Genomic DNA, 25993 nt, shown 5'->3' on the forward strand with positions numbered 1-25993 from the left:
AAATTGGGATATTGCTGCCAACTGTACTTTAACCGTTGATGCACTGGCCCCTTGTTCAAAAATCATGGACAAAAAATCTAAGACTGTAGGAATCGGAACAATAAATGGGTTGAGACCTTGGCTGTTAGCCCAGATAGAAAATCGTTTCCACTTACTATTATAGATTTTCCTGGTGGACGGTTTATGAGCCGCTACCAGAATAGTTTTCACTGGTGACGAGATACCGGGAGTCCTTGCCATTAGTGGAACTGGATCAACCAAGCCGCGAGCTTGAGGTTTACCAGGTTCGGTGTTGGGCACCCCGTTGGGTGCGATATCAGATCTGGAATGGGATCCAGGATGAAAGGGGAGGAGAGACTGTGAGACCGCAGGTATGGAAACCAGATTTGACGAGGCCAGAATGGGGCTATGAGGATAATTTTGCTCCCCAACCGTGCAGCTTTCTGAATGAACTTCGCCATGAGCGGAAGTGGGGGGTAAGCATAGAGTAGACCGGGAGGCCAAGCATGAATCAGAGCGTCTCTGGGGCTCTCCCCTTCTGGGGGAAGAATTGCGAAGAACTCGTTGCATTTTGTGTTTTGGGGAGTAGCAAAAAGATCGCAGCGAGGCCAACCCCACTTGTGGAAAATTTCCTTCACAGCTTTCGGATTGAGAGACCACTCGTAAGGACTGAGAATTACTCGACTCAATTTGTCCGCCAGAATGTTGGATCGTCCAGGAATGTGCGTTGCTATCAGAAAGCGGTTGGTGGATATTGCCCATTCCCAAACTCTCATGGCTTCTCGACAAAGAGGGTAGGATCTGGTTCCCCCTTGTTTGTTTATATACCAGACCACTGACATATTGTCCATCTGTATTGCAATCGTTCCTAGAGGTAGAAGGTCTTGGAGAGCCTGCAACGCTAGAAGCACCGCCCTCATCTCCAGAACATTTATGTGCAAAGCGGTCTCCGACAAGGTCCACGTACCTTGGACGTTTCTGCCCAAACAATGCCCCCCCCAACCTAGGCGAGAAGCATCCGTAGTTAACGTGACCTGGGGGGGGGGGTCACAAAGGGTCTCCCTTGCCTGAGTTCTGGGGAGTGAAGCCACCAAAGGAGGGATTCCCTGCAAACTCTGCTCAGGGGGATAGGAGTGTTCAATGGGTGGAGTAACAGTGACCATTGAACTTGGAGTGTCCACTGTAATATACGCATCCTTAGGTGAGCATGGAGACAGAGGCCGATAGCCGCTGCCATCGAGCCTAGTGCCCTCAGGACTAACTCCGCCGGCGGAGCTTTGGTGCGAAGAAGAGCCAAAACCTGGAGTGAGAGGCTGGACAGCCTGTCCAAGGTCAAGAAGGCCCGAGAAGATCGGGAATCTAGCCTGGCTCCTATGAAATCTAATGCTTGCACAGGATGAAGAAAAGACTTCGGTATGTTGACTGAGATGCCCAAGCTGTCGGCAAGAGACAGCACATAGTCTCTCGCGGTACAAAGTTGATGCCTGTTGGTTGCTGTGAGGAGCCAGTCATCTAGGTACGGAAAGACCCTTATGCCCTGAAGCCTCAGGTGGGCCGCAACCACTGCCATGACTTTGGTGAACACCCTGGGGGCTGAGGTGAGTCCGAACGGAAGGACCCTGAATTGGTAATAACTGGCCCCTAGCCGGAAGCTGAGGAACCTCCTGGACCGTCTGTCCATTAGAATGTGGTAGTACGCGTCCTTGAGGTCTATAGAGCACATCCAGTCGTTCTCCTGCATTAAGGGGAGGATAGATTGTAGAGTGACCATCCGGAATTTTTCTTTGAGGACAAACATGTTCAGGGCGGACAAGTCTAGAATGGGCCTGAGGTCCCCCGTCTTTTTTGGCACTAAAAAGAACCTTGAGTAGTAGCCCAATCCGGATTGGTCTGGGGGACCCGCTGGATGGCTCTTTTTTCTAACAAATTTGAAATCTCTACGGTCGCCGCCTCTCTTTGATTGGGTGGGACATCGGGGAGGCGACCACCTGAGGGAGGATGAAATAGGAAGGGAATTTTGTAGCCTCTGGATATAATTTGGAACACCCATCGATCATTCGTGATGGACTCCCACATTGACAGGTGCTTCGTTAAACGTCCCCCTGACTGTCTCCAGAGCTGGACAGTCGGGTAAGCCCTCAGGGCTGCTGCGCGGGTCTCTCGGAAAAAGGCTCCCTAGACCCGAAGTTACGCGGTCCCCCTCTGCCTCTGGGCCGGCGTCCACCCTGCCCTCCTCTGCCTCTGGAGGGCGCGGAGTCCGAAGCTGGATAGGATTGCTGAGACTTGCGGAACCACAGCTTCTTTTGCCCCCTCTGATTCCTTGAGAAGGAACGTTGGGGGCTCGAGAAGCGGACTCTGACGGCAGACAGCGTCTTCCTGTCCTTCTCGCTTTGGACTAGTGTATTGGGTATGGTCTTGCCAAAAAGCGAAGAGCCGTCAAAGGGTGCGTTCGCGAAGGACGCCTTGAAAGGTTCTGCAAAATTACAAAGACGGAGCCAGGCGTGACGTCTCAAGACAACACCTGCTCTGCTGGCCCTTGCGGCTCCCGCCGTAACATAAGACAGTAGCCGCATGGACGTATTTGAAATGGACTTGAGAGTGGCCATGCGTGTCGAGAACACGGTTTTGTCCTCGACCGACATGGACTCAGGTGGAGCTGCAGTGTATTCCTTGATCAAATCCCGTTGCAGCCTGATGATATGCGCCATATAATTCAGCACCCTCAAGGAGAAGGTTGCTGAAGCAAAGGTCCGCTTCCCTATACAGTCCAGCGCCCGGGACTCCTTGTCCGGCGGGTGGACCGTGGAGCTCTCCTGGGAGAGTTCTCTTTTAGTGGCAGCAGCAACCAACATGGCATCAACTGGAGACCCTTTGGCCCAAGCCTGCCTGTCTGAAGGGGGGCTAAGGATTTTATCCGGTCGATGTGGGATAGGCTCCACGGTGTCGGGGGGCTAAGGATTTTATCCGGTCGATGTGGGATAGGCTCCACGGTGTCGGGATCCTGCCAAGCCCTGGTAGTCAGGAGAGCTACCAGGGGATCTGCCAGTGGGGACACCCAGGAGGTAGATCGGCCCGCTTCAAACGCTTCCAGAAATACGGACTCATCCGAGGAAGGTTTTTGGGCAGACCACCCCCCCCTAATACGCAACATTTCCATGATGTCTCCAAAGGAGACATCCTCGGGGGGTGACCTTGGGGAACCTTCCCTTTCCTCTAAGTCCGTATCTGTGGTGACGGACTCGGGGGAGTCCATGTGCCTCCTTTAACACGTCCGTTTACGAGGCACCTCCTCTGTGGGACTATCAGAAGAGGGCTCGTCAACGGCCTCTTGTTCCTCCGAGGGAACCAACTGGAGGGTCTGAGCAGGCTGTCCCGATGGAAGGATGATGGAAGTTAGACCCGTATGCAGTGGGGGGGAGGGGGGTGGAGGGATCCAAAGCCAGAGTCGGGGACCTGGAAGACCTCGACAGTACCCTCACCACTACCTCGAACGCCGAGGGAGAACTACTCTCTTCCAGCCCTGAAAGCAGTCTCCTCGGCTCCGAGATAGGGATCGGGGTCAGAGCCGAAGCCATCGGATCCGAAAGGGAGGTGCTCTCCGACATAGGCGGCGACGAAGATGCACCCGCTCCCACAGATCCGACGCCCAGCCCACGGCCCTGAGAGCTCGGATCCGAGATACTCGAGGGTATGGTCGGCGTCGAGAAGGCTTGGGCCACCGGCGCCGACAAAACCCCGGCTCCGAAAGGGCCTGGATCCGAAGACTCCAAAACCCGGATCCGGGTTGAAGAAGGAGAAATCGGGGTAAATATTGAAGCTGCACTCCCCCCCTGTGGAGGGGGGGGCAGGAGCACCCCCATCTGCATTTGGGTCTGCAAAAACCGACGCATCATCCTATCCATATCGGTGTCGGAGAGAGACCTAGTAGATCTAGAGGAGGTCATAGAGGCGGGCCTGGAGGGCCACCTCGACGACCTCGAGGGTGATAGGAGCTCCTCCTCTGGCTCTGGTGAGAAGGAAGGAGATCGGAGCCGAGAAGGAGAAGGTCCGGACACCCTCGGAGGCGATTTAACAATTTTTGAAGGCGGAGCCGAGGGATGAGGCTCGGCTCGCCTCTTGTGTCTGTGCTTCTCCCTGTGCTTATCCCTAGAAGAAGACTGAACTTCCTTCGTACTCAATGCAGTAGTGGGAGGTTGAGTCCCAGCCTGAGTCGAGGGAATCAGGGGTGCCGAAGCTACCTGGGTAGCCTGCACCTTGGAGGGAGAGGAGGAAGAAGCCTCCTCCGGGGGAAGCAATCCTGCCAGAATAAGCCTGTTCCTTCTGTCCCTCACAGCCCGGGGGTTTGAAGGCTGCGCAAACCTGGCAGTCTGAAGACAAATGGGCAACCCCCAGGCATATAACGCACTGAGTGTGGCCATCAGCTGGGGAAAGCTTATGGCCACACACAGTGCACTTTGAAAAAATAGCTTTATGGCCTTCGGCCATTTTCCTGACACACACACTCACACGCCCAAACACCTAGGGGAAGGGTTTGAATAAAAAAAACGCAATCCCGAAAACAAAAAGGGCAGAGAAACACTCACAATACTCTCCTTTTTAAGTTTTAAAGTTTTAAGAAAATCTCTGAAAGAAAATTATTCACTTCCCTGTCTAAGCTCAGGAGCTCTTCTCAAGATGCTTGTTATTCAAGCCGTGGCAAAAACGATCTGAGGTAGTGTGGTGGTGACAGGGGATTGTGGGTAGAGGGGAGGAGCTAGGAGCTCGGATCTTGAAGCTTGGAAAGCTGCCGGTCGGATCCGAGACCCACAGGTTGCAGAACAAATGAAGTAACTACTTCAGATAACACTGTTACCAGATTTCAAATATATTTGTATAGACCTAAGTGATAATGATTAATTTACTTAGTTTATATTTATTCTAAATTAAAGTGAGATAAAATAAATAAAAACTGTACCTGTTATATTACTGTGATTTATGACTGGAAGATTTCCGGTTAGTTTTTATGACATTGTTTAAAGTTTTGTATTACATGTAATATACAAGTTATTTGTCCTTTAGTTTTTTTCCTTTTGTTCAACAGTCTTCCAGTTGTTTACTTCTGCATTTCTTTTTGGTGTACTGTTTGTCCAATCCATAGATTCTTCTTGTGTTAAAATGTTATTTGTAGTGAGATATTTTATTGCTGAGTCCACTGTTTCAAATATTTTTATTCCTACTGGAAGGAAAATTCGAAGTCTTGCTGGAAACAAAAGATGAGTTTTCAGTTGTTTCCTTTTTCAAGATTTTTATTATTAGGATGAATTATTTTCTTTTGAGAACCACTTTTGTAGAGTAGTCATTATCAAATCTAATTAATGCATCATTATATTTAATGAGTGAGTTAGTCCAAGCATTCTTGAGGAGGAGTTCCTTGTCTTGCTTGGAGAAAAGTTTTACAATTATGGATCTTGGTTTGTTTTTAATTAAAGATATTCCCTGAAGTTGACAATGACCTGTGTGCACGTACTATACCATAAGAAAGGGCTTCTGGTAATTTTAATACATTTGGGATCCAGGTAGTAAGAAAGTTTATTATATTATCTCCTTCTGCTTTTTCTGGCAGACCATATATTCTGATATTATTTCTTCTCATTCTGTTTTCCATATCATCTTTCTCCAAAAGATATGTATTTTGCTGCAGTAAAAATTCAGTTTGTTGTTCTTCTTGTAGGAGTCTGGAATCAATGTCATTTAATGACTGTTCTATGACAGAAATTTGACCTTTCTGTTGTGTGAACATTTCCTGAAGCTGTTCAAGTTGTTGAGAACATTTTTCTTTAAAAAGAGTCCAATTTATTATCCATTTTATCTATTTTAGTTGTCAACTCCTGAATATTTAAAATAAGTGAATGTAAATCTTTTTTGAATGTTGGGTCCTGAGGTGGATTCTTGAGATGGCTCATTCTGAGTAGCTGATGCTGCTGTTGATTTTCTAGTATTTAATTTGACAGGAATTTTCCAATGAAAGTTGATAAAAATTATTCTGATAATGTCTCTGGATATTACAAAGTAGTTAGTAGCAAACATATCCTCTTATTGTTCTTTTTTTTTCTCAAAATTCCTGTCTGAAATATTATTGAGGAAAGAGAGCTGTGAGAAAGTGCTGTTACTAGATCACCATCTTGGCCATGCCCCCAAATTCATTTTTTCAATTGCATACATATGCTCATAAATTCTATTTTTGAGGGGTCTTTCTGTTCTACCCACATAAAAAGCAGGGCAATTCATGCATGAACTCAAATAAACAACCCCTCTTGTGTTACAATTGAATTTACCCCTAATAAAATATTTTTTTGTCACCGATGACAAAAAAGTTAACAACTTTAATGTATTTACACCAACGGCAGGCCTCACATAACAACTTTAATGTATTTGCACCAACGGCAGGCCTTACATTTAAACATACCACAATGTGGTAAATGGTATTTTAAGGTTCCATTTTCAAGGAACATTTTCAGATTCCTACCTCTCCTAAAAACCACACAGGAATAATCACCCACACTATTTTTAATCGCATTGTCATCCAAAAGGAAACACCAATTCTACGAAATAATTGATCTAAGAGAAAGTGCATCAACAGAAAATGTGGTGATAAAGCTCAATTTAGCTTTATCGACATCAAAAGGGGCATAAGAGTGGTTAATTTCGGGTGCTGTATTATTAGAACCTGTAACTAATTCATGATTCCTATTTGGCAAGTGGACTACATTGTTGTTCAGGTGGACATCCACCAATACATCAATATCAAACCCCTCACTAGACGTCAACAATGGTTTAAAAAAACCTTTCAATCTTTTGGAATGGACTTCCCCGATAAGGTCATCTACTAATTTACTGGGGTATCCGTGTTTAATAAACATTTCCCTCAACAGGTTGCACTCATCCATCAGATTCCAAGGAAACCATCCTTGCAGCCCGAACAAGCTGGCCCTTCACAACACCCCTCTTTTGGGCGAATGGATGGCAACTGGAACAATGAAGGAATGCATTAGAATAAGTTGGCTTTCTAAAAATCTTTGAAATATATTTATTCAAAGTAAAATCTTTTATCAATTCAACATCAAGAAAAGAAATACTATCCGTTTGAAATTCCCAAGTAAATTCTAAAACGTTAGTAAATTTAGTGATATGTTCAATAAATGAGTTAGCTGAAAGTTTATCACCTTTCCAAAGGATCATCCAAATAATGGGTGTACCCATGCAGTTCTCTCCTGAAAAGTAATATCCTTGAACAGGAATTGTTTCTCCCAATAGGCCATTACAGTGTTAGCAAAAGTGGCCCCACAAGGAGAACCCATGGCAACAACCGTGTTCTGCAGGTAATATTCTTTATTGAACAAAAAGTAGTTGTTATTAAGTACAAGTTCCAACAAATAAATCACTAAATCAATACAAGAACCATCAACACGTTGTTCTAACAAAAATTCCCTAATCCATTCACAACCTATGTCCTGAGGGATGACCGTATATAAGGACATTGATTGTGAAAAAATTGAGGTTCTCAGAAAAAGAAAGATTATTGATCGCCCCTAAAAAAAAGCCCACGAGTCCTTACAGATCTGGGTCTCATTTTTCAAAGCCTCCTTGAGTTTAGTATCCACAAACTTAGCACAACCATATGTAATGGATTGTCTACCATCAATAATGGGACGAAAAGGGGGGTTATCTAAGTTTTTATGGATTTTGGGTAACCCAAACATCATAGGGGTAAGGGGGTGAGAGATGAAAAGATAGTTAAATAAATCCACATCAATACATCCATCAATAAATAAATCATTGATAAAGCCCTTGATACGTTGGTATGCTCCATTGATTTCATTAAGAGACTTTAACATAAGCATCATTTGCCAAAAGTGCACACATACTGTTATTATAATCTTCATTATTCATGAAAATCAACCCGCCCCCCCCCCTTGTCAGGTTTGATAACGCGTATGCCAGCAAAATTCAAGTCTTTCAATGCATCTCTTTCTGAACGAGACAGATTGAACAGCTCTGGTTTATACAACACTTTGTTATTCAATACTGTCCTGAAATCATTCTCACAATTTTTTTTCAAAAAGTAATATAGAAGGATGTAATGCAGGATTAAAACACTAGCAACTCTAAAATCTTTGGTGAGGCTTGAATTAGTACCAAAGTGAACATTCAAGTTCACTTTTCTGGTAAAAGGCTTAAGGTCAATAAGTGTTCTAGCCAAATCACCCCTAAAAGAAGGAATAAATGTTAAACCTTTAGCAAGAACATCAATGAGTAAAGGAGCAGGTACAAATGTGGAATAATTATAAATTTTAAAATCATTGGTACTGTTCAATAAAACTAACAGTTTTTAAATGGGTACCAGCAGGGCCTAAACCACTTACAGAGCCAGGAGTGAAAACTATCTCCTCCTACTGGTCTGTGCTTTCTTCTTCCAATATTGTTGTTGTTGTGGCCGGTTTTGTTGCCCACCTGTGTTTGTCTTCCTGGCCCCCTGAAAACCCAGGGGCGGCTCGTCCTATCGGACTGCCGGACTGCAGCCCCCCCACCTAGAAAAGCAGAAAAAAAATCTGCAAAACAAAAAATTAATTTGAACTCAGACTGCCTTTATCGGCAGTCCGGATATGGATTAACAGGTACCCAGCATTCCATTGCTGTGAGATACCAGAAATCTGTGCGGTGACAACCGCACAGAATAGAGAAGCTCCGGACTGCTTCAGTCGCAGTCAGAGCCAATGAGGAGGACTGAGCTGCTCTCGCGGGGCGGGACTGTTAGTGTGCGACTGCGCGGGCTTCAGGACAAAGGCGGCAGGTAGGTGTTTGGATTGTTTGTTCGGTTGCTGGAGTGTGCGTGTGTGTTTGTGTGAGAGAAAGAAAGAGACAGAAGAAGGGAGTGTGTGTGTGTGTGTGTGTGTGTGTGTGTGTGTGTGTGTGTGTGTGTGTGTGTGTGTGTGTGTGTGTGAAAGAAAGAGACAGAATTAGGTACTGTGTGTGTGTGTGTTTGTGTGTGTGACACTGCAGGAATACAAAATGCAAGGGCATCATATAATCCACATGCCTAGACTGGAGATGGAAGACTTAGTGGTCTAGAAGGAATTTCTGAAGGACTCTAACAGCATTTCATTATGGCAAGATGACTGAATAGAAAGTAGTAACATGGGGTTATACAGTGATACACATGGTCAGTGAGGATAAAGGCTTCTGTAAAAGGGAAGTGGTTGATTTTCCAAAGCCAAGGACATGAGATCATTCAGGTACTTTGAAGTACATTGCCTTCTTAGAGCTGAGGATGATATGGGTTGCTAGTGTTGCTATTTCAGTCAAATAACCAAACGTTTGTGTATGCATTGAACAGAACAATACCTACACCTGAAAAAGTACAGATTTTATTTAACCATTTAGTTTTACAATACCTGACATTTAATGCAAGTGTTTTCTGGAAGATATTTCTTAGGTAAAATGAACTGCATTACAGACAGTTTACATTTACCTACAGAAGGATTTCAAAGATTAGCCATTATGACAGATATTTAACCAACCACTATTCCAGAGCAGTCTTTGGTGATTCAATAGCAGAGACAGTTGTTGGTTAATGGATTCCGGGTTGAGTAACATCTGGAAGGTGTATGATGAGGAGGCATGTAGAGTTTGGTAGCATTCTGCACTCTTTAGACTAATAGAATAGATGCCATTCTTTAAAGACAGTGTTAAGATATTTAATACACATGTGAGGAGAAGGAGATTTGGTCAGAACTATCAAGGTGTACGTGACAACTTAAGAGTTTTGCCTCTCAGGTACTGGGTTTAGCAAACCTCACCAATCACTGAGCAGTCATTAGTATGTTGAAGCATACTTCCCAGCCTTTAAGTTCAAGAAATTTGTACAAATCCAAAATAATGGGTATACAAACATCCAGAATTACTATTACTAATACTATTCTTATAAGCTTAGAAAGTTGTGAAAATAACATTTACCAGAAAACTACAAATTTTATGAGGAACAGATCAAAAACGTGATGCAAAATGCTGGATGTACTGTAAAAATCTGGATAGTTGAGAAGTATGACTGATGTGTACCACCTAGTCAACTCTGTAATGAGGTGAAAATTGAAGGAACATACAAGAGGGCCTTCCAACATAGCAACAGTTATGGTGGGAGTTAGGTATACCATTGGTAACAGATAAACTGGAAGGTTTCTCCGAGAAATTAGTTCTCTTGGAGGCTGATTTTTGGGTTCAAGCATTTAGGCTACCAAGGGAGAAACTGACAACTTTGAATGAAAAAAATGGATTTGATGTAGAAAAAAATAGCATAGTGGTGGGTGATATGTCATTGCTATGGTGTTTTGTGTGCAGAGCAATGGGGCCTGGCAGGAATTCCAAAAGATCCAAAGTGGTTAGCACTTATGATAGAGATTCAACCAACTACTATCCCAGAAGAGGCTTAGGTGATGAAATAGTGAAGGCAGGTTGTTCGCTCAACAAGGCTGTGAGTTCTATTCCCATACCGGGTAGATTGATTGCTGACACTGTAGTACAATGCTGCCCTTCAGGTGAGATTTTAAACTGAAGCCTGATCTGCTTAAGTTACTGATAGTGTAGGTGGATATAAAAGTCCCACAACACCCCTCAAAAAGAGTAGGGAAGATTCCTTATGCTCTTGCCAAATTTCCCCTTGTAGTATAAATGCAATTTTGAGTCTCCTGGGACTAACTCAGTCAACAAAAGAATAAATAAAATACAGTTCTTTAATTTGTCTGTTTTTACAGCTCTTAGACACCAATAGTCAAAACCAAAGCAATGAATCTCTGCACACAATAGCAATGACTGCACTTCTTAACAATAACGTACTGTTAAAGAACGCGTGTTGTGTGACAACATTCGAACCCTGCTGCTACTCTCCAGGGATATTTGTTCTGACTGAGCATTACAAAGTTAATTGCTTTTGCACTACTATACACGTTGCAGGGAACTGTAACATTGGATCAGATTATTGGCTGTATTTTTAGAGTTGTGATGCCCCTGCACGGGCCCAGTAATCAAGGAGCCTCAATCCTCATTACTGACAACAGTGGGGAATGTACACACTGGGAGGATGACAAGTACACACACACAGGAAAGTGCAATTTCCCTTAAGAGCACACAGAGATCACAGTCAGTCTGGGTCTGGTTTCTCCCTTTTTCTCCAGATACCCAATAAGACTCCCAGTCTGCATTATTTCTTCCTGGGCCTCTGCTGAAAATTGTTTTTTTGTTCCAAGTCAGATTGTCCTGATTAACAAATGTTAAATAAAATTGACAGGAATTTGAATTTCAGACTTCATATTCTTCAGAAAATACATAGTAACACAACCTTTTATTCTAGCAATTTTCTAAGTTTATAAGATGAATATTTGAAATTTGTCCTTATTTTTGGGACTGTATTACCCCATTATTGGCTTTGTCCAGTTTTTTTGTGCTAAGGTTGACAACTATGGCTAGAACTGAATTCACTGAATATGTCTGAGGGCTGTAGTCCCTCATTACTGGGTTTGTCCAGGTGTTTTGTGCTAAGAGGTTGGCAGCTATGGTGAGAACTGAATTCATTAAACGATAGCCATTTAAGTTTCAGTCTTCCTCTCTTTCACAAAGCAGCTGATATGGTGTAGTGGTATGTTGCTCTGACTGTTTTGCACAGGGACCTTGGCAGTAAAATGTATGGTGGTAACACAGCATTTTTCTTTCACAAAGCAGGTGATTTGGCATAGTGGTATGTTGCTCTGACTCTTTTACACAGGGACCTCGGCAGTAAAATATATGGTATTTTCTACAACTTTCCAAGATTATACAAGCAATGTTTAATGTGTCCCTGGTGTTTGGCCTTTTGAGCCCCCCCCCCAATAAATTTGGCTTTTTCCTGATTTCTTGTGCTGCAAAGCTTGAGATGCAGTTGAGTATTGAGTAGATTTTACAAGGAGCTGAGAGCTGCAGGGGAAGAGAAGTGTAGTGCTGCTTATAGAAAGTCAGCTTGCAATGTTAACAGCACAACAGGTTGTGTACTTGCTTTTGATGCAGAAGGTTGTTGGTTCTACTCCCACACCGGGTGAATGCTGCTGTACTGAAAAAGTTAAGATACTAACTATGAGCCTGTTATCGGTTTGCCATCCATCTCCTATTGCAATATTACTAGCTTATCATTTTTAATGTAATATAGGCAATTTATTCCTCAGGGGCATCAGACACTTTATTTTTCGATGAAACCATGAAATATAAAGGTTTTTGCTAGCAGCAACCTCTTCATTAGTTACAGATTTATTTAATGTGGAATTATTTAAATGACTTTTTTACTTCAGAGATTGTGCATATTTACTGATAATGGTGGACTGTAGAATTGTGCATATTTACTGATAATGGTGGACTGTAGAAGTTTGAGTAGACTTTTATGAAGGAAATGTTCTGAATTGGGCAGTGTTGTCATTATTGGTGCATGCATTTTGCTTCATTGTTTACTGGAAAAATATTCAAAACAACAGGAAGGTGTATCAAAGAGCACACGTATGTTTCATATGCAAGGGGCCTATGATTTGAAAACAGCCCAGAATTAATCTTGATCTGCCACTGGTAAAATGTATTTTCTTTGAATGTGGGTTTCAATGCTGTTTCAATGAATGTGAGTTTCAAGGGCAGAGAAGTTTTAATGCTGAGTTTGTTTAGCAGATGTCATAGTGTTTGTGCTGTAAAATGCAAAATAAAACTTTCAAATGAAGTCCAAATCATCATAGAAGTAAATCAGTATGCACATTAGTGTTTATGGTAAATGGAGTGAAATAGCCAAGTAATGGATCATTGGAATGGCTGCAGGAGGAGGCTCCATTCGACCATGATTTTGTGAGGGGGAAGGGCGGCAAACTTAGACAGCCCCAGCTGAACTATACCTCCCAGCTGTCCAGATTTTCAAAGAATGAATAGATTTTTGCTTCTTATTTTTGGTTTGTTCCTCATAAAATTTGTGGCAAATCATTTAGGAATTAAGTCACTAAATAATGACACACTGAGTTTCAGACTTCATAACCAATGCATGCTAAAGTAAGACTTGTTGTTCTATCAACTGTCTCAGTTTATACAAGAGCAATTTTTAGTACTGTTTATATGTTCCCCCAATATATTTAGCCTTGTCCAGACTTATTGCATTAACAGGTTGAGAGGTACAAGCAAATAAATTGCTTTATAGAATTAGGCATAGCCAAACCTCTCAACTGTCCCTGATTTTGGCTCAAAATGTTGCTCTTCCCCTAATAATCCCTCCGCAAAATAGCAATTTTGGAAGAAAACATGGAGGGTTTACAATTAAGAAATAACTGTAATCATAGTTATAGATTACTTTTATTTCAGAAATGCATGTAGATTATTTTATTTTGTCAGCTGCTCAAGTTAGTAGTACTAATATTAAAGTGTTCCTTCTTTGACAGGTTCCCAGCTGTATTGTGTGGCTATTTTATATTTTTACATCACATTTTTGGTCCATTTTTCATAAAATTGTGTTTTTTTGGCAAATTAGTGACAAATCATTAAAGCCTGAAGTTAGAAAATAATGACAGACATTTGAGTTTCAGATTTCATACCATTCAGAAAATTCATACTATTATCTTTCTAAGTTTATAACAGCAATATTTTTAAAAATTGTCCTTGTTTTTGGGCCTTTGTCCCACTTCTTTGTATGGCTTTGTCCAGATTTCTTGCTCTGAGGTTGAGAGGTATGACAAATGTGTCGGGGTCATCACAGTCAGCCAGAGACATTTCAAATTGTGACATACTTGTTGCACCCCACTCCCCCATGTAGTGACTCTGGCTGTGTCGAAGCAAGGCAAGGAGTAGTTATGCAGTGTAAATGTGCAGGGTATCCCCCCATCCAAGGTAGACACAAGTACTAGAGTGGCTTTTCATCTGTCCTTGATTTTTGCAGAATGGTCTGGTTTCTGTCATATTTTTTGTACTGTTGATTTATGCTTATTACTCAAAGTGCCTGTTGCTCTGTGTTTAAGTAGCAATGCTTTAATGACCATCAGGTAAGCCTAGCTGAGATTGTAAGATGCAAGTAAGCTTTAATAAGCATACTGTTAAAGAATTGCCAACATTGAAAGCCTTTCTGCTGTTGCCATGTAGAGAATACTTAACTAATGTATAAGCCTTGGGTATTGAAATGCATATGACAGTATTTGTAATAAAGGACAGGATTACATTATTTTAAGAAGCTCATTACACTTGGAGACTTCCAGTCATCTCTGCAGGCTTTACCCGTAAACTAAACAGAATGCCAATCGTGTGGTCCATAACCTGTACAGTAATCCTTTTAAGCAATGTATCTTGAGCTTATTTCTTGTTTGCTTTTCATTTTTTACTTTGATCATGTTTTCCCCATGAAACAAGTAGATGGTTGTCAGGCAGCAGGTCTTTTTTTTGGATAAGGAACATTTTTACAAGTGGGGGTATCAGAGATTTCTACTTTCAGCATGTTACTTGGTACTTTAATAAAGCTGAATATAAATTATAATTAGAACTGCAGTGCAAGAAGTGGTTTGAGTTGAGTGCTGCTTGTTTTTCTTATACTTGATTATGACTGGCATTCCATTAATGTATTTAAAAAAGTAATTTATTTTTCATGCCTCACAACCTTTTTGTTTCCATCTAGATATTAAGTAAGCTGTCATGCAGCCAATGCATTGAAATATTTTTATTCTTCTAGACTTCATTTTGTCTTGATTGGACTCTCATAATGACGGTTTGGCACCCACGGCAGTGTATTTAGTTAGTTTTTTTGTGGTTTTGAGCATAGCTCCTCCCCTTTCTAGTTGGTCACACCCCTTCCCATTGACCCCACCCATTCAGCTGTCTCCTGCAGCCCCCCTTTGATTTGAAGTCACCAGCCGCCATTGCCCGTACCATCAGTATTAGAGTTTCTGTTATTATTCCCACCATTACTAGTGTGTTTGTTAGCAAGTCTTTCACTCCTTCTCACAGGAGACATCTCAATAGGCATAACATTATTCAATACACTCTTATTGTTATCAGAATTATCAAAATTCCCACCAGTATCAGTCAAACCACCATTCAGTCCTACACTAGTATTCAAATTAGTGTTAGAAGGGGGTAAGGGATATGCTAGCCCCTTCCCATAAGCTAATTGATCTCTGTTAAGCTTCTTTAATTTATTGTCCTTAATTTTAGACAATGCATTGTCAATACTGGAAAAGATATGCAAAAAATCATATTTACAACGTAAAAATATAAACATAAGTACTTTCCCACATTTAATATGTTATTTTTATCCATTTATATGTTCAGTATATTTAACATTAATGTTTTTAGTGTTTTTTTGTCTTAAATGTTGATTTCTGATATCAATTCTTTTAAATTAGAATATATATACTTTTATGGCATTAGGTAGAGATTATAGCTCTTTAAATGAAGGCTTGATTTTTTCAATTCTGAAGTGATGTCATTATTTGTAAGCTTATTTAAGTTTTGTAGTTTGTTTCTGGATTTGTCTGATGAAGTTTGCTAATTTCAGTAAACAAAAGTGCTTACCTTACTTCATGAATTAGTTACAGGTTCTAATAATACAGGACCCGAAATTAACCACTCTTATGTCCCTTTTGATGTCGATACAGCTAAATTGAGCTTTATCACCACATTTTCTGTTGATGGACTTTCTCTTAGATCAATTATTTCGAAGAATTGGTATTTCCTTTTGGATGACAATGCGATTAAAAATAGTGTGGGTGATTATCCCGGTGTGGTTTTTAGGAGAGGTAGGAATCTGAAAATGTTTCTTGAAAATGGAACCTTAAAATACCATTTACCACATTGTGGTATGTTTAAATGCGAGGCCTGCCGTTGGTGTAAATACATTAAAGTTGTTAACTTTTTTGCCATCAATGACAAAAAATATTTTATTAGGGGTAAATTCAATTGTAATACAAGAGGGGTTGTTTATATGAGTGCATGCATGAATTGCCCTGCTATTTATGTGGGTAGAACGGAAAGACCCCTCAAAAATAAAATTTATGAGCATATGTATGCAACTGAAAAAATGAATCTGAATAATGCATTAGCTAGACATATTAATTCTTGTCCCATGCATGAATTCAGATTTCTTGTCATTGAAAAAATTGTTGACAATATCAGGGGTGGGACAGTTGACTTGAGGTTAGATGAAAAGGAATTGATTTGGCAATTGAAACTGAATGCTCTGGCCCCCCGGGCTTGAATGATTCTGTTTCCATCAGAAGCATTCTTAAACTGAGGGCTTTAACCAGATGAAAAATATAAAAATATAAACATATGTACTTTCCCACATTTAATATGTTTATTTTTATCCATTTATATGTTTAATATATTTAACATTAATGTTTTTAGCGTTTTTTGTCTAAAATGTTGATTTCTGATATCAATTCTTTTAAATTAGAATATATATGCTTTTATGGCATTAGGTAGAGATTATAGCTCTTTAAATGAAGGCTTGGCTTTTTCAATTCTGAAGTGATGTCATGATTTGTAAGCTTATTTAAGTTTTGTAGTTTGTTTCTGGATTTGTCTGATGAAGTTTGCTAATTTCAGTAAACGAAAGCACTTACCTTACTTTTGGACTCAGTGTGGTTTTTTTTCTCTATTTTTTAACAGTACCCAAAATGTCTGACAGGGTAATGTATCCATTCTCAGTTACATTATGCCATCAGTAAATAAGTTACAAATTGCCAATATGCATGGACATGAATATACAAGTTACAAAACTCAGTATATTAGGTCACAATATTGTACAAGTATACAGGTTACTATACTGCAAGAGAATCGGGCATTAAATAAATTTGATCACCAACAGTTAACTAAACATCGAAGGAGATTAAATAAAGGAAGAAACAGACAGTGGTTCCTAAAATGCAAAAGTGAAACACACTGGAGAACAGAGGACTAAAATAGAAAGTGTAACACAGCAAGGTGCTAGAAGGAGGAACAGAAGAGAGAGAGAGAGTGTGACAGTGAGTAGAGTGGCAAGTTAAGGTGGGAGTATCACTGTAATATTTGGGGTGCAAAACACAGTGGATGCCAGATTCAGAAGCAAGTTATAATAGCTACCAACAAGAAAGGTAAAAGGAAAGTGAAAGACGATAAGTATTTTGCAGCAATATGGAGTGTAACAGGGGAAGGTGAAGGAGCATGGGTATATGGAGGGGAAGAGGGGGTTGAGAAAGAGGGAAGAGGAACTAGCTAACCTTTTTATTACTCTCAAGCAAACCAGGTATCACTATCCATACTATCACACATACACATTGTAGGAGAAACACAAAACCTTTCTTCCTGTGCCACTGGTCTGGTGAAGCTCCTCAGGCTATAACTATAGTCCACTTGCAGTGATAATGTACTTGTTAAAAGGTGACTCCACCATCAGCCATGTCAATTTATCACTCAAGACTGAGCAAAGACAGCTACCTCTTAGGTGCTAGAATCCACCACATCACCAAGGTTTCAAGTCCCTTCACCCTAAATATGAATATGTCATTTACATTCACATGGATAAAGACTTAAGACAATATGAAGAGGGGCATTGCAGCGCTCTCTGTTTTTTCTGGAAAAAACAAACAGTCTTCATTCTCAGTGATGGTAGGATATTGATGAAGCATCACTTATAAGCAAAAGACAACAGACTTTAATAATTAGCCAAGTTATCACTGTTGTTCTGAGGGGGGTCGGTATGCATCAGCTTGGGCAGAAATGGAAGACAGTCCCACTTGTTTCGCCTATCTTATAGGTTTTCATTTACAGAAAAAAGACTTTCTCTACTCCATATCGCCTTTTTAGTCACTGTCAGTCTACCAACCTATGCAATTAGAATCCTAAATAAGAAAAAGTTTTCCCTCCTGACCTTAAGTCTGGAAACATGGACATTTTTGTGTTATCACTGAATCCTGGTTCCAAACAGTGATGGCACTCCTTCCTTATCTGGCTCCCCTACTTTCCACTTACTCAGGCCCACAAGTGTACACAGCAGTAACATTGGTGTGGAGTGTTTGTCTCTACTTGAAAAAACCATCTCTGGACCAAATCGACCAGAATAATGACCCTGAACTTCTCGACACCTCATACAACAACCTGGCCAACTGCAGCACCCCTTCTAAGATATCAGCAGATTACAAAACATTTCTTAATAAACTAAATAGAATCTCTCTCTGTATAAACCCCAGCACATTTGTTAACTATACAGCATTAGCACAGATAAAATCACTTAGCTAACACACTCTTTCTGATGCCCTCCCTGTGGGAAGAATAGACTCCTTGCTGAAGTTTTAAGAAGTTTATTCAGTTAAGTTGGTAGATGAACAAGTGTTCTTACATATTTCTGAAACAGGGAAGATGATAACAAAATCTGCAATGGATGACAGACGCCTAACAGCTTAAAGGAGTAGCCTGAATCACTAAAGAACAGAAACCCAGAATGTGAAATGTGTCAGCAGCAACAAAAAAGGAGAGCCATCCACATGCACCGAGGTCAGATATTCCAAAAGAAAGCATGCAAAGAAATAGGACAGCTGATGTGAGAACTGAGTACATAAGCAGCAGCTGCATGACCAGAAGGAAATGCAAGTTATCAGTCTAACATGCAGCTTTATAACACCAGTGTACGGTGTTCAGATTGCATCAGGATAAAAGATGATACTGATGATAGAGGAGAACAACAACTTAAACAGTGCAAACTCCGTCTCTGAACCATCTAAACAGTGAAAGAGCATAACATCTACAAACCAAGAAAAGGAAGTAGGGGGAGGGTAAAACTAAGTACCACAAAGGAATATACAGAGGTATAAACAAAATTATTGGATCAATGAGCTACATGTTCAGCTACTAAAACACTTCACTAGCACTTAGTGGTTTTCAGAATGAATTTATTCACTGCCATATATACTTATGCAGCTGGTCACCTTTCCTTAGTGATTACCTCTGTGAATAATTGCAGCAAAACTCTCTTAACTCTGAGAAAAAGCATCCATTCAATAAGATACCAGTCTGTGCTAGATTATGACAAAAATTAAAGGTTAAACTGCAAAAGCAATTAAGATCTGCAGCCTAGACCCCTTTTTTGACATAATCCAGAAAACTTTTTTTGATTTTTTTTTTTTTTTTTGCAACACAGAGTAAAATCGAAGTGTGCTTCACTTAAAGACACTAAAAGAGCAATCAAGTACATAGCACATGAAAGAGGAACCTGAAACAGCTACGTACCTCAAGAGAAAGTACTCTTCCCCCTGAAAAAAAAATACTTTAAGGCCATCTGAATGACCTACTGCAGAACTGACTTAAAAAAACTGATAATCAAGAAGGACAAGAGATAATTATTTTCCAAGAATGCATTTTCCTTTTTCTCTCTCAACAATCACAAAATAAATAAATAAATAACTTGCCTTCACCCTGTGAACTCTGGCTTAGCCTTGCCGATGTCCTTGTAACCCGAGCAGACTGGCGTGCATTCCCATCACTTTCAGAAGTGTCTGTGTGCTCTTGTTCATGATCCGTAGTTGAATCAGAATCTTCAGTCACATCTGAACTACTTCCAGCATTTCTCTGCAAGACAAACTGAACTGTTACTAGCTGTATAGAAAAAGGTAACCGAAAAGCAGTCATAAACCGCCGGAAAAAGAACATATACCCAATGGACAGAAATTTATTTCAAAGGAATGTACATTTAATTCAAAGGATTGACACAGATCCAATTCCAAACGCATCCAATAACTATTTCAGGTCACACACCAGTAAAAACTAAGATAATGATGCTGGTAATAAAGAAAATGTACTTATTTTGTTTTGATTACCAGGTAAGTGGGCTGGTCACCAAACTCTTTTTAGCCATAGGTTGGCCCCAATGGGCAGTGGTAACATACATGAGGCTAGGACATTCTACTTGTTACAGAATATTAATGCATAGCAAACAGAACAAAATAATTAGGCATAGACACAGTATTTACAGATATAGTCATATGTACAGTTAACAGTTTGATAATTAGATCACTTAAGCAAGTACAGAAACACAAGAAACAGTTGCAATATGCAAATGATCTAAACATATTTACAGCAGGCATTAGAGAATATATGTGTCACTAAGGGCATTTGGATTAATTCACTGAATGTTACTGTTCTAAGCTTTATTCCAGACACACCTCAGATGGAATTGACAGAGCATTTCATAAGCCAGCCCCTGTGATGTGTAGTTTCACCAGCAGCTGTTTTAAAGTACGGTCTGATGAATGTCAGGGCATCTACTTGCTCATCGTGAAGTCAAACATCTTCTGTTTTAAGTTGTAAGCTCTTTCTGAAGGGTGGAGAGTGTCCCAGTTTTAATGTTTTACAGATCTGTGAGCTGAACAGTAAGAGTTGCTCTCTTATTAACTGCCAGCCAATTTAACTGCTCAAGTAGTTAATGGTGGGGAGTTTGTGAGTTAGCAAGAAAATCTGCAGATTGTGTTTCAAAGCTCTATCCCTGTATTCATGTCTCCTACCGACCATCGAGGGGCAATCCATGTCTGGCATCCTTAGTTCCCACTCTGATGGATCTTTTGTACAGCCACAAAACAAATAGCATCAGAATTACCTGATACAGGGAATTAAACCTTGCTTTCGACAAATACGACATGTTGGAAGGTCTAGCACCTATGTCTCTAATGGACAGATGCAGCCTATACATGCTTGATCACCCAAGCTTTACCCTACTTACACACCCCTAAAAATAATTTTAAGGTACCTAAACTTGTTAGATACATTTGGGATGCAAGGCTAGGCTTAAAATACCCCTAGGGTCATTAGCCTAGTATATACCTATGAATCTGTAAGAAGGGAGGAGAAAAAAACACCCCCCAAAAAAATTTGGGGGATAAGAATTTGCTGGCCTTTATGTAAGGAGGGAATAAGATGATGTGAAACTTTATAGCAAAGTTTTTGCTGGTTGAGTGTTTTATTAATACTGTCATACTGAAGCTCACGACATTGGATTTAAGCAAGCTGATTAGCAGCTTATCATTATGTGTCTGGTGACAAAATTTTGAGAAACTTTTCTAGAGTTTTTCTTGTGGGAGGATAATGGGCCAGATTTAATAAAGCCTATGCTAAGTGTACACTACATGTATTCAATAAAAATTTATCACATTTTTTGTGATTTCTAGTCACTCAAAGATTACATTAAGTGCACATGTAGTTTGCACTTTGTGGTAACCTTTATGAATCCCTGTCAGTATTTAAAGCTGCGAGAATATCAGTTGGACAACTAAAATTAGGATGAAGAAGGTGCGAGTTATGTCTGTGTTATCTGTTCACTCAGAACAGGTACACTTAGTGTAGGCTTTACTGAATATGGCCCAATGTCTTTAGGAGATTCAGAAAAGTCAAATGTTTTTAATGTACAGAAATACATTAACATTTGAGAGGTCTGTAGCTGGGATCATTGAAGTGAGGAAATAGTAATGGGAGAGTACAGAGCCTTCCTGAAAGTACCCAAAAGGTTGAGACAATGGTGCTTTCCTACTTATCCGTTAAAGGAGAGTTTAAGAAGTGGGAGGTGGAAATGACTGGAAAGCCATTAGAGAAAATGGCCATTTCTTCAGAATGGACATGGAGTGAGTGGACTAAAATGAAAATGGGAGTTTAAAAAAAGGTAGAGAGAGACATGGGAAAAGGCAATAGCAATTATTTACAGGAACTGACAAAGTTTAATTGCACAATAAGTTGAATCTCTCAGAAAAACAGGACCAACTGCAAAATGCTGAAGGGAATTCTCGCAGTTAGCTCAAAGAATTTAAGGTCTAACTTCTTAATGAGCTGCTTCCTGTGTGTCAAAGGTATAGGGTTTGAAACTTTCCACTTTTATATGCCTATTGTGTGACCTTCAGCAATTCACTAAACCAGTCACTGCTTTGGCAGAACTGGGAATTTGGGATAGGCAGGCTCCTCAATGGTCTCCTAGTCTGAAGCCAAGTAACTACCTATTAACTGCTTTTAATGTTCTCCTTTTCAGAATGCAATGTTACATACCCAATAAAAGCCAAAACTTAAGCAAAATAAATCAGGTAAGCACACAATGCACCAACTAATTTAGGAGGGGGGTTTCTGCAGTGAGTTGACTGTTGGGGATTTTCCCTTTAAGGATCTCATCTCTATTTTTGTTTTAAACTTCTACTCCAGTGCTTGGGGAAGCATGGTTTTCCTGTTACAGCATAACACAGTTTTAAGTTTTGGGTTATAAGGGAGTGCCAAGCAACTGTGCCTCCCTGTTCAACTCTCATACAGTAACAGTCATCTACAAGCCAGAAAACAAAATAACAAATTGAGGAAATGTAAATATATACACATGTAAAAACACATCTTATAGGGACCTCTATCAAGTCATTGAAACACTGGTAGATGGCAGGAAGGTAACAAGTACTCAGCACAGAACAGCCCTTTGTGAACCAGCCAAAAGAATGAGAATAGAAAGGTTATGGATAGTTAGCAATAGCAAATTGAAAAGAGGTCACTGGCCTAGTGGTACTAACCTACCCAAAGCATAAACAGCAGCAGCAGATTTGCTGAAGGCGGCCTATTTTGAGTAACTTCAATGACAAGCTCCAGGCTAGAAATGCTCAGAAAATAACTTGTGTATGCTGCCAGCAAGACCCAGTTTTCATCAATTATTCAGTTCTGTAGTCAGTTAGAAAGTTGAGGCAAGTGATGAAGAAAAAGGCAGAAGAGAGGAGGTAACAGTGTATTACTGCAGAAGGATCTTCTTACAGATATACTGCTACAGTTAAGTGCGCACAACTCATACTTCATAAGGAACACATCACTGGTAACCTACAACAACAGAGTCCATAGCTACACCTCTTGGATGGCCACACCAGGTTTTACTTCAGGTCCACAAAGTCCCCTGTACACAACTTCACAAATATACTCAGTGAAGACCAAGCTGTTGCTTGCAGATATCATCTACAACAGCATTAAGGAAAATACCAAATCGATTCTGTTAAAAAGAATAAGCTCTACAGGATTCAAACAGAGCCATGCCATGCATTTTGCAGCCAAAATATTACTGTAAGTTAACCACATGGAAAGACTTTGCTTGGTTCCTTTCTTGCCTAGTCTGGATATGACAAAGAACTCAAACAACTGACCACATTCACTTACCACCTTGGTTTTGCCTACATAAAAGCTAAGCTGTCTGTGGATATCCATTCAGTAAAAAATATATTCACTATAACTAGAATACTTTGAGAAAAAGACGGGTAAAATGATGTACTGGTTCAAATTAGTTTCAGCAGCAACACTGATTATAAAGATGGTTTGGTCCCAAGCACAAACTTTTCCTGGAGGAAAAGAAGATAAGGAGGATTACAAGAATGTGGCTATAGTTCGGAACTGCATCACTTTACACAGTCTTGAGCTGAAAGGTCATGCAGAAAAAAGCTTTGCAGGCCTTCAAAGAGACAATGGAAGCCAACTCCTGACACAAATGGAAGGCAAGAGATGACAGTCAAATGGACTACCAGAAGATCAAGTCAAACCAGAGCTAGCTTTTTGACAGATTAACTGAAGACCAATCGAAACAGGGTCAGAAAAGGGGACTAGACCTTGTATGTTGTTCAGATGGAAATGCCCATCCATTTCTCAGGGTAGCTTTTTAAGTAGAAGACTACTGGGTAGATGTAATGACACAGACACTGTGAGAAACCTGGGTAATTAGCTACTGCTGGAACTGCTGTAGCCAAACAATTAGCTTTGGGACATAAAGGTTTGTGTAAGACATGACAAAAGCGAGACAGCACTGTCTTGGAAAGCCAGAACCACAGAAGTATATGGACTACTTTTGCCTGAGTAATCTTGGGTCTGCTTGTCTCTTGTCATCAAAGGAAAAATGCCAAAGGAACCATTTGGTCAAGGGTGGATTACAGCATCACTCGTCTGACCACTATGACATGGAACCAGTGAAAAGGGCAGATGTATTGACAAACAACACTAAGAAACCAGAGCAATTGGGCATCAGTGTAACTTCAGTAGTTAAGCAGATAGGCTTGGTATATGAAGGTTTGGGTAAGCTGAGACAGACAGACCGATCAGACAGCACTTTCCTGGAAAGCCGGAGCTTCAGAGGTATGTTGATCATTATTTTGGCTTTGTGTAGTCTGGCTTTTTGGCTTAATTTCATCATCAGAGGAAATTTCAGGGTAACATATAAAATTCTGACAATGGTGGGTTGCAGTAACCTTTGTCTGACCCTTAGGAGTTGGAACCAACAAAAAAGATGGGTCACCTGATGTGGGATGGAGTAGAAAATTGGAAATCCTAAAAAGATGAAAGATTTTCTTGGCTACTGTTTAAATGACTGAACACTCATGGAACCTAAAGAAACAGTGGCTTAATCTGCTCATCAGCAAATTTACCACACCTGGAATTTGTAGTGCCATTAGGCAATATTGGGATCTGACCAGCCACTGCCATACCCCCATGACAAACAGCAAGAGCGGGTTCTCCTTTGTGTACTGATTTGTCAGACTGCAGCCACACTGTCTGACTGAATGAAAAGGAGTCTCCTTTTGGAAGACAGCACTGAACAGACAGAAGCACTGGAACAGTGATAGGAAAGAGAGACTTCTGATGTACCTACATACTTGGACTGCCCTCCCACTAAAGTACTCTTCCCAGCGCAATTGCATGCATGCTGCCAGCTGTCTGAGAAATTTGAGGGCTGGAAACAGTTCCCTATCCAGCAATCCACCAGATCCAACCAGCATATCAGATGTGAGCAGCATACCCTGGAGATCTAAACAGGATTAAAAAGACAGTCTGAATGTTGAGACCACTGTATTTTGATGGTCTACTGCAGATCTCTCACACCGAGGTTGGAATTAAGAATCATGAAAATTAGATACCGCCAAACTTAGGGTTTTGATGCATTTTTTTCTGCCAGAAATCTTTGGGAGGATTTTATAACATAGGCTGGTTGCAAGCAGGGCAAAAGCCTGTCCTTGGTTTAACAAGGTCTAACCAACCCTTGCAACTACAGAACACTTGAAAGTAAGCACTTGAAATGGAAGGTGAGACTTTGTGAGTTCAATGGAAATCAGACAAAGCCAAATGGCAAAAGTATAAAGCCAGCAGAGATCGACTGCAAATCAGAAGAGCACAAAAACCTCCTTGACTCCCTGCCATTCTTTATGTAGAAGTCAGAAGTCAGAATCCTGAACATTAAAACAGCATACCCAGTCCCCTTTCAAAACACAGGACAATGGACTGTACTGAGACCATCTGAAACAATGTGCATTTATACTACAGAGTTCCAAACCTGAACTGTAGCCCTTGGTTTTCTTAGGCACCGAAAAGAACCAGAAATATCCTAGTGCTTTCTAGTTGTGGGGCATAATTTGTAAAAGTTCATGAAGATGGATTCTGAACATGTTTGTTATGCCTCATATTCATGGAATCTTTTGCAATAGGTTTGACTGTTGGAAGAATCCCAAGTAGTGGAAAAAAAAAAAACTCAAAGGCTACTGCCAGAGAAGGAAGATTAAAGGCAAAACTTAGAAGGCCAAATCCTGTAATATCAAGGAAGCCAGGCTTTTGATGTCATGGTGCTAGCAATAAAGCTTGTTAAAGGAGTGAACTAATGACCAAGTGGCCATGGCCTCCTTAATGTCCACAAAGGAATCATTCCTGAAGCAAGCGGTGAGAACAAATACACCCCTAACAGAGTGGCCTCTGACAGCATCATTTTCCAATGTTAGATTCACCACTTTATGGTGAAGTACAATGCAGTCAGCAATCCAGCTTAATCACAGAAAACCTTCCCTCCCTAAAGAAAAGCAGACAAAAAGATGGCTCCATCTCCTGAAATTCACATACTCTCTTTGGGTATAACCTGACACAGAAAATTGATTATCTGCAGTATAAAGGGCACTGTCCCTGTGAGACAAGTGGATTGCTTCTA

At 40.7% G+C, this 25993-nt stretch overlaps 1 protein-coding gene across 2 annotated transcripts in view; it reads right to left on the minus strand.

Annotated features, from left to right (window-relative positions):
• Positions 1–25993, minus strand: part of KAT7 (lysine acetyltransferase 7) — a 609598-nt gene that overhangs the window by 538843 nt on the left and 44762 nt on the right. For both annotated transcript variants that reach the window (XM_044055078.1, XM_044055079.1), the window contains exon 2: positions 19452–19611. In XM_044055078.1, coding sequence (XP_043911013.1) covers positions 19452–19611 — 160 coding nt within the window. The remainder of the gene's footprint in view (positions 1–19451; positions 19612–25993) is intronic.

This window comes from Protopterus annectens, chromosome 13.part0 (genome assembly GCF_019279795.1).
Source record: "Protopterus annectens isolate FY-2018-M chromosome 13.part0, PAN1.0, whole genome shotgun sequence".
In the NCBI taxonomy this organism is placed as follows: Eukaryota; Metazoa; Chordata; order Ceratodontiformes; family Protopteridae; genus Protopterus; species Protopterus annectens.